The sequence below is a fragment of the Pollachius pollachius genome (assembly GCF_949987615.1).
Source record: "Pollachius pollachius genome assembly, chromosome: 1".
NCBI lineage: Eukaryota > Metazoa > Chordata > Actinopteri > Gadiformes > Gadidae > Pollachius > Pollachius pollachius.
In genome coordinates, this window is record NC_136934.1 from 37,518,059 (window position 1) to 37,528,638 (window position 10,580).

General features: G+C 45.3%; 1 protein-coding gene across 1 annotated transcript in view; it reads left to right on the plus strand.

Moving 5' to 3' along the window:
* Window positions 1–10,224: 10,224 nt before the first annotated feature.
* spaca6 (sperm acrosome associated 6) overlaps window positions 10,225–10,580 on the plus strand; it is a gene marked incomplete at both ends in the record, with an annotated part of 4,281 nt that continues 3,925 nt past the window's right edge. Inside the window, one exon of the mRNA XM_079735410.1 lies at window positions 10,225–10,468. Coding sequence (XP_079591536.1) covers window positions 10,225–10,468 — 244 coding nt within the window. The remainder of the gene's footprint in view (window positions 10,469–10,580) is intronic.

The window sequence follows — 10,580 nt, forward strand, 5'->3', positions numbered from 1 at the left end:
CACTGTACACTATACACTATAGAATGTATACTATACACTATAAACATGCTGCAGTGATCTTATGTAGTCCTACCAGCTAGGAGGCAACAGACACCTGAAGGTCTCCGCACTGTTGGACATATTCTCCCCTCACCCCTGGCTCTCCTCCCTCCCCCCTGGTTCTCCTCCCTCCCCCCTGGTTCTACTCCCTCCCCCCCTGGCTCTCCTCCCTCCCCCCCTGGCTCTCCTCCCTCCCCCCTGGCTCTCCTCCCTCCCCCCTGGCTCTCCTCCCTCCCCCCTTGTTGCCCTATTGGTCCACTCCATCCGACAACATGGCCACATCATAAATGTGTTTAAATATAATTCAGTCTTTAAGGCGTTTTGTTTATTTGAAAGCTTTGCGCCTTTGATAGGAGAGATCTATCACCCGTCAAGTCAATTATGTCCTTATTCCTCTTGAAGCTATAGAAGGAGAATGGTAATGAGAATAGTTCTGTTTTGATAACCAACAAAGCATGAAACCTTTCAGGCTGAATATTGCATGATGGGGATCAAGCAACAGAGAGCTGTATGAAACCAGTAGGAGGGGGAAAAAATATCTTTCCCAGTCGCCAGTAGAGGGCAACCATTGTTCGAAAATAGAAATAATTCCAGACTGCCTCTCTCTCTTGATGTCGCTGCCATGCGTCCCATACAGGCCCGCTCGACAGACTCAGACGTGTGTTCTTTGTAGCACTGACGACGTTTGACGAGTACGCTTTGAGATGACCTGTGTTATTTTTAACCCTAATTGAGATCTATAGCGTTGTTGTGAAGCAGAGTCTATTCTGCTTTTCCTTTAATGTTTTCTCATCTTACATTCTGCCGTCCCCCTTTGTGTGTCCTTTCCCGTCTTAGTTTACCCACCGGATCAAAGTGAATCCCTGTAAACAATTTAATTATAGGTTGCAGTCGCACCCAGCCGGTCAGGGTGCGACTCACAACACAAACAACGCCGTCTGAACCAAGTGAGCAGACCTCAGCTCAATTAACTGAAATGACAGTGGCTGTGGGGCCGAGTGTGGCTTCACTTCTACTACACAACATTTTTAGTCACAGTATACTATAGCCTGTCTATATATATTCATACAGACACATTTCCATCCATGAATATCTCCATCAAGGTCACACTAATGGTTTGTAGCATGAAATATGAAGCCTGCTAAAATGTCTTACTGCTCCCCCTTCAAACGGTAACTCCTTCTCAGTGGTGCCAAGTACTTAAAACATCATATTTCCCCAGTTCATGAGCAATTTTAATTTCAAGGGAAAAACCTTCACCTTGCTGTTCAAAGCAATATTATATAATATCACAAAACACATTTTCTCCTCATTAGTGAAAACATACCAGCATACAGATTATAATTACATGATTTGACATGATTTGATCCTCTAGTCTTGAGACCGAGTTAGGAGGCAGAAAATAATTTACATTGTTCATGTGTGGGCAATCACAGATGAGTTATACATCACACAAGTGTATCAACTGCATTGCAGAGCAAACTTGTCACACAGAAAACCAACATCAGAAACACAATAAAGTAGCGTGGCTCACAGCTTTGGGATCAGGCGGTCAACCAAGACATCAACAAACACCAAGACATTAAGAGACGGACAGGTCTCCCTCGGGCAGACCGTCTGACCGGCAGACCGTCTGACCGCCAGTCTGGCTGTCAGACAGTGATAGAGCCTCCCCTGCTGGGAGAAGCTCCCCCCCCCCCCCCCCCCCCCCCCCCCCGCTGGGAGAAGACCACCAGACAGTCTGTGTGTGGTACGATAGCGACCCCCCCCCTCGCTGTGAGAAGACAACCCCCCCCCCCTTGCTGGGAGATGCCCCCCCCTTCTGGAGCGCAGCCGGTCCTCTGTGCTCTGCAGAGTGAGGTAGTTGGTTGTATGGTTTGGCGTAATAATCAGCCGGGAGATAACTGTACAGCTCTCTAGCTTCCCCTGCAGAGTCACCTCACACCAGCCGGCCCCTGCCCGGCCCCTACTACCAGGTGAGTATCTCTCGGAGCCTGATGGAGCAACGCATCGTCGCTAGCAACACAACCTAGCAACCCCCCCCCCCCCCCCCCCCCCCCCCATTAAGATACCGCCGTTTACCTGTCCTGCACTGAGATCACCTTCACGTTCTGCGAATGCACCCTTTGAACCAGCCAAATTGGTTTGGATGTGTAAGGGACAGTATGCTTACCAGTTCCTCACTATAACCAGAGGAGATCCTTCACATCTCTATTAGTGTCACGTGACCAACTCAAAGGAGAAGAGCAACATCAATCGACCATCTGGCGGTCACCCCCTCTCCAACGTCGAGGAGTGCTTTACCTTAGTGGGCCCTTTGCTTCCTGTCATACCTGCTATTACGTTATCTAAACACAGCTCTGGGAAATCTGATTGTGTCCCTTGAAACTATTGACCTCCCTGCCCTGTATGTGCAGCTCCCAGACATGACAGCTGATGCTCTTTATAGTCTCTCACTCACACACACACACCTCCGGTTCACACACACATGCATGTCCACCTCAGAACACACACACACACACACGCACACACACACACCCGCACACACACACACACAAAGCCATCATGCAAACTCATTTATCTACTCTCCTATGCCCCGTCCTGCTCCCTCCACCCATCTGCAGTCTACAGCCTCTCTCCTCCCCATCTCTCCCTTTCCCCTTCCCTGCCTCCCCCCCCCCTGCCCAGGGAGAAGGAGCTCTAGATCAGACGTGTGGTGAATCGACACTGTCAGCCGTGCCGTTCTTTATGTCCCAGACACCCCCAGTCCACTGTCAGGACAGACGACCCACATCTGGCGGGAGGGGAGGGGGCTCTTGCCAAGTCATTTTATCAAAGCCTGGGAAATGACAAAGAGATGCAGCACACACACACACACACAGACACACACACACACACACACACACACACACAGACGCACACACACACACACACACACATACACAGTCTCTGACTCACTCAGTCACAATTCACTCAGACACTCTTAGTTACTGACACAGGCAGGTATCAAGGGCATGGTTGCGACGCCCTTTTCTAACTTTGGCTTGTGTGTTTTGTGTGTGTGTGTGTGTGTGTGTGTGTGTGCGTTAACGTGTGTGCGCGCGCCAGCAGCAGTAAGCTAGCAGCAGTAAGCTAGCAGCAGTAAGCTAGCAGCAGCAGCAGCCACCATCCCAGACTGATGATGTCACCCCTATGGAACACTCCCCGTGCTTTGTCTCATAGTGGCACTGCAGAGTGGAGCTGCAGACACACTCACACACACACACACACACACACACACAGACACACAAAAACACACACACACGCACACCCACACACAAACACTCACACATACAGGTTCACACACACACAACACATACACACAACCACAAAATAATTCACTAGTCCATGGTTGTGATATCAGAGTGTAGGCCGTAATGATGTCCATCCGAAGTGTGTATTATTATTTTTCTTTTAACTTGGAAGTACCCGTTAGTGATGCAGGGCTATAATTTGCTCCAGCTAACCAGGTTTTTCACCCGACGACAGGACACACGATGTATAAAGCTGCTGCAGTACTGCTTTGATGTATTACAGAACGTCACTTTTAGTGCCAGGGATTAAGTGGCTGCAACATTAAATCCCAAACACAGGCCCTGCTGCGACACAGCGGCTGACATGTACAGTTTGAGGTTGGCAGCGTGGTGGAACAAGGTGTCAACGGAAAGAAAACGTTTTCCATTTGCCAGAGTCAAATATTTGTCTGTTACATTATACTTTAAACATGATGTTATACATAATGTTACATTAAACATGTGTGTGACATTATACATAAGGCTTTTCATCATGTTGCATTATGCATGATGTTATTATGTTGCATTATACAACAGGCTGTTGCATAATGTTACATTATGCATGATGTTATACATAAGGTTACATTAAACCACAGGATGTGGCATACTGTTATACATGATGGTATAATGTTGCATTATACTTTAGGCTGTTACATACTGTTACATTATACAAGATTATGTTACATACTCTTACATTATACATGATGTTACATTATACAAAAGGCTGTTGCATAATGTTACATTATGCATGATGTTATACATAAGGTTACATTAAACCACAGGATGTGGCATACTGTTATACATGATGGTATAATGTTGCATTATACTTTAGGCTGTTACATACTGTTACATTATACAAGATTATGTTACATACTCTTACATTATACATGATGTTACATTATACAACAGGATGTTACATAATGTTACATTATACATTAGGCTGTTACATAATGTTACATTATATATTAAACGTAATGTTATATATAATGTACACTATACATTATGTTATAATGTTTCATTATACATACATAGGACGTTGCATAACATAAAACATGGGAACATGAACATTAAATATTATATGAACATATCCTCTTTTGATCGCATCATGATCACAGAGCTGACCAATCAGCTGTTGTCGTTAAACTCAACCCAGAACAGATCACGATCACAGCGTTAGCATCAGACGTTGTGTTTACACTCAACCCAGAACAGCCAGCCGATGGGATTAGATCCACTATGGTGTCCCACTGGGTCTGGGATGGTACCGCTGTGCTGACCTGCCGCACTCTAGAACACATCTCCCAGCTGGGCTCCAGCATCAGTTCAAAACAAACACAAGCCTTATTCAGCTAAATCCATAAAAACAAGTGAAGTGGTGTGGCACATAACTGCTCACATGCTTCAAAGCCAACCCAAGCCCTTCTTCCATAGCAGACTGAAATGTGTACATGGTCGTTAAAGAAGGATACCTCTTAGAGTGCCCTAAACAACGATGGTCTCTACAGTTCTGCGGGGACGTTCCCTGGGTGTGTTGGAGGTAACTAAAGATGATGTTTCCCATCCATCTACTGCATAGGATGCTGGAGCCTGATCCATTGAGCGCTCTTTAACGGGCGGTGTGAAGGCTGTAAACACCAAGAGAGCTGCTCATCCACTGCTCTCGCTCTCAGGTTCACGATTTTCTCTCCATTTTCATCCTATTAGTGATGCTGCTGACCCTCCCCCCTCTCCCCGCCAACCCTCCCCCCCTCCCCCCTGCCTCTCTGCTTCTCTGCCTCTCTGACTCCCCACTACTGGCTCACACACACTTCCTCTGCTTGCCAGACACAAGCGTGCACACGTACACGTACACACACACACGCCAAAAACACGTGCACACACATGTGCCCACACAGACATATGTGCACTTGCACACACACTCAAAATCAACAAACACACACCAACAGTCATCGATAAACACACACCCCGGAGAACTGCATTATTTTTCGCAGTTTGTCCCTCTTTTTCTCTCTCTCTCTCTCTCTCTCTCTCTCTCTCTCTCTCTCTCTCTCTCTTTCACACACACAAATTGTGCACAGACACATTCTGTAAACACATGTGCATACGCACAAGAGCGTACGCACATACCGCCCAGACTGCATGGGGGAGGGGGGCTGAATGGCGCGGGGGGGGGGGGGGGGGGTGCGCGAGCAGAGACGCAACGCTCCGAAAACGTGAGACGAAGAAGAGGGAGATGAAAGGGTGAAGGCAAGATAGAGGGAGAGGTAGGGCAAGGGGGAGAGAGAGGGACAGAGGGGAGAAGAGTTAGGGAGAAAGGAGGAGACTTTGAGGTACAATGCATGCTTGGACAAGACATTCATTACCAAAGAAATAGGCAGAGAGAGAGATAGAGAGAGAGACTGGGACAGAGAGAGAGAGACAGAGACAGAGAGGGGGCGAGCGGAGGAGGAGTGGAGCAGAAGACGCTAGACGGGGGTAACTGAGGCTGTCAGGTAGGGGGAGGCATGTGCACCTGCAGGTAAGCCTTTCGCTTTACTCGTCTTTGTGTTTTTACGACTGGCCGCCCCTGCAGGATAAATGACGGGCTGCGGTGTCGCTGTGAGTGGCAGCTTGCCAGAGAGAAGAACAATGTAATCAATACTATTGTCTGTAATGTATCTGACGCTTTTGTGTCTGGCCCTGGCATAGCCAGCCATCTGACAGACAGACACACAGACAGACCAAGAGGGAGAAAGACAGATAGAAAGAGAGAGACAGACAGAGAAAGGAAGCTGGAAGAACACTATAAGCTGGAGGCTCAATTCCTTTCAAATAAAAGATGGGTCGATGAGACGCCATTAATTCTCTCTTTTTATTTAACCGTCCAAAAAGAGTTTTGATTAATCAACGTCTGTGCTTCTTCTTCCTATGATCGTTATTAACACAAACTTTAGTGTCAAAATGGTTGTAATGGTTCTGTCGTCCAGGTTGATCTATTGATGGGTTCTTACTGAGACGAGGTGCAGTTGTAAATGTTCTGGTTCAACTGTGTTGGAGACATCTGATCTGATTCTTCCAGATAAGATACTTCCCATCGTCTTTCTATTTGTATAATTTTTCTTTATTATTTCTGAATTTTATGTTTTGATTTATTAAGATTTGCCGATATCTTTCTACCAAATACAATGAGTATTTTATATTAATATTGTGATAGATTGCACAAGGGTCATACAATAATGCTGTATTTCCTCGAGTCGCCCCGCGCTTGTGATTCTTCAAGAGCAGACATTTGTTTTCATATTATTAACAAATGTTTCTGTTCACTTAAATTAATTTACTTCCAAGCACAAATTGAAAACGGATTACGGTGGGAAATATTATAATTCCTCTTAATCGCTGTCCAGACAAACGACTGGTCAGTGCTGACCAATGATTTAGCCTGATTTGTGTTATGTCAATATGATATTTATTAATCAAACTGAATGTCATAAAAAAAACATAATTGAACAACAGCCTTATACAGAAAAATATTAAAACAGTATATCCCATGCAAATTGAATACAAAGATTACAGTGAAAATTGTCTTTCAGAAGTTATTTGAATGGTGTGCAATAGAATAGATTCCCTTCAAGATTTGCCATGCAATGTGTCTACCAGAAGGTGGCAGTAATTTACAAAATGGACCTGCTCCAAGATGCACTTAGCAACCAAAAAGCCAATTTCGATATTAAGTATACATTTTTAGCTGCATTCCTGAACGGGACAAGGTATTTCATGTCTCATGTAGCCATAGTGCTCCAGGTTTTATTTGGCCTGGAGATAAAATGGGGCCGATATTAAAGATTAGCTCCTCTGTTCTTTAGCTCATCTGATCTTTTCCTCTTATCTCCTCCTTCATGTAAGCATCGATCTCATATCATCTAGGTAAGTAAAATACTGAGTCATATGATATGACTTTAGTTTCAGTTTAATTTTGAAAGTCATATTGTAGCTACGTAGTAAAGCTGCGTCAAATTGCAACAAGGTTTTTGTCTCTTGATCAGTGAATATATGTTAATAAATAACCTTTTTGCCTCATGTACACAGCGTATATATATATATATATATATATATATGTATACACAGCATATGTGAGGCAAAACAAAATTCACCAACGTCTGCGTCTGTCACGGCATTGCACACACATTGTAGAAATACGAATGAATGCTGTGAAACACATAATGGTCAGAACGTCTTAAAACATTAATTATAGCTGCTCTTTATGCCCTATTTGATGCCCCAATAAGTGCTGGTAATGCCGCTCTGTGTTTTTCCCCAGGAACAAGTGAGGAACTCCTGTGGTGCAGCAGAACCTGGCATTAGGTCATGTCTTTGTCTTGCCGCGGCATCGTAGCACATTATTTTAAACATTTTCCAACATGTCAGGTTCTTTTACTGTGTTTCTCCAGTATGCCCCTCTGTCCCTGAGACCCTTAACCTGTGAGGTTAAAGGTCACAGGTTAGGTCCTCGGGAACAGAGCTGCATTCAGTTTCAACGCTTAAGGAAGAAAGAAAGAGATGGTTTACTCTGAGTGTGGTCTTGAGCGTCCTGTTCAGGCTTTTTTAATCTAGTTGATCTTAGACTATGATGAAGTCTTATATTATATCCTACAATGTCCTATAATATAGGATCAACCATAAGCTATACTATGAGATATGCTATGAGACTTATAGCATATCTTATAGTAAATATTATGGTTTATCCTATAGTATAGATGACATCTTATACTGTACATTATAGCATATCTTATAGTATATATTACATGTTATACTGTATATAATAGAATATCTTTAAGCATATCTTAAATATAACCCACATCTTATAGTATAGCTTATAGCTTATCTTATTGCATATATCACGTCTTACAGTTTATCTTATAGTATAATATACTATATATATATATATATATATATATATATACTTCTCATAGCATATCTTATAGCATGTCGCATGGGGGTCTAGGTCTGCAGGGAGAGCGTTGGTGACCCGGACGCAGTGCAGGGTTTATCCAGGGCAGCACCTGCCCTCAGACCTGTTCCTATCACCCGGCGACGTCTGGGAACCACGGTGAAAGCAAGCTGTTCAGAGGTTAGCCGGCCTGTCACTCAGGGGACCGGCCTGGCGGTGTGGCTTCCTGATATAAAGTCCTCAATGAGGACCTGTAGGAAGACAGCCCAGGGTTGTGGCCCCGTCAATTCCGTCATCTCTTCAATCCAATGGATTCACATTTAGTATCTGTCGAGCTGCCTGCCTGCATTCAAAGTGTTTTTTATAGTTTTATATAATAATGTATGTTACGCATCAGTTATTATGATACTATTAACAAGACAACCACTGTTAAACCTCATCTTTCGCAATTCAATTATCGTATCTCAAACGGGGGAGATCGAAATGCGACTCGAGCAGTGTGTATTGAAAATGTGTCTAAAAAATAACCTCCTCTTTGAGACTGTGATGTGTAACCTTGCCGGAGGAATAAAGGACATTGAATAAAGTGGACACTCTTTTGTAAAGACCAGACTTGTTGTTTATGTCGGGTTGTCACCGTTCGTCTTGCATCACACCATGCCTGCTTAAATGCGGCCACATAAAAGTGCCGATCAGTGGGACCTCCTTTGCTGGCTAGGGACCGGTAGTGCTGTGGCAGCGCTGAGACTGCGGCCTCGTATTGATCGTCTTGTCTGTGCGGACACAGATGACTGCATTAGTATCCAGCTCACCCCGACACTGGAAATATATTAAGTTCATGTATTAGGCACCCTGTCTGGTTACCATGGAGACCAACAGACTGGGGACTGGGGGGATGGGGGTGAGGGGGGGAGGACAGACCAGTAGACTGGTTCTGCAGTCCCACCACTTTTCTCTCTCTCATTTGTCTATGTCGCTCTCTCGTCTATCTCTCTCTGTTCATCTCTCTCTCTCTCTCGCTCTCTCTGTCTGTCTGTCTCTCTCTGTCCCTCCCCCCCCCCTCTCTCTGTCATTCCCATGTCTTCTTCTGGGCTGCCTGGTTACTTTTGTGTCCTGCTCCTCCTCTATTCCCCTCCTGGTTCTGTTTGCATTATTTTATTGTCTGAACCATTTGATCCCATCCTCCCTTTTATATCCTTTCATACTTTTCATCATACATATAATAATAATCATAATAATAATAATAATAATGATAATAATAATTATTATCATTATTATTATTATTATTATTTATTGAGGCTTTGCACACCAATATTCCTGATCCCATTGATTGCAGCATCCCTCCCCCTTTTCTCTTGCTCTCCATATCATTCTCGTCTCCCGCCCTTCTCCCCCCTAGAGGAGAGAAGAGGCTGGCTTCAGCCTCTACATCGCTCAGACTTCTCACTTGATCCCTACACACACAGCATTTAACCCTCTCCTCTACGGCTTTGACTCCCCTCAACCTCCCCCCCCCCCCCCCCCCCCCCCCCCCCCCCCCCCCCCCATCCCAGCCCTCTACCCCCCCCTGTCTCTGAGCGCTGCAGTAAAACTGGTGCAGGGAGGCTCAGGAAACGGGGAGACAATGGGAGCGAATGGGGGGGGGGGGGGGCTTGTGGCCGTCATGAGTGCTACAATCCATTCAGAAATCCAATTCTCTATTGAATAGTGTTGTGATGCACAGATGTTGTCCAATAATAATCACAAATCTGATCCATCAAGCTAGGAATGTTCCACTACATTCGGAATACCGGTGACATCATTCATCTGTGACATCAAACATATGTGACTGCACGCGCGCTGTCCGTACGGGTCAGTGGGTTCGAATTAAAGCCCAGTCGAGTCGAGTTTCTGCCCTCGTTTTCACAAGTCGTTCAAGTGTCTGCGATGCGGACGGGCCTGGTTCACGTGTGTGCGCTGTGGGTCCGCGTCCTGGTGGTCCTGCACGTCGGCCTACTGGGGGCCCCCGCGTTGGGCTGCTACCAGTGCCTGGTGGATGTGAGCACCAGCCTGCGGCTCTGCTGGGGCCACTGGCTCACTCAGCACAAAGTCAGGAACGTGGACTCCTGCTTTAGGACCATCGATCGTGTGTTCAATTACAACCAGAAGGTCATCGAGGCCGGCAGAGTGGGTGAGGAAAGAAATTATGATTGTGTTTTAAAACTTTTCTTCAATACTGTTTTGTGCCTTGTGTCTTACCATGATCAAACACACTGTGATTATGTGTGTGCATATGTGTGTGT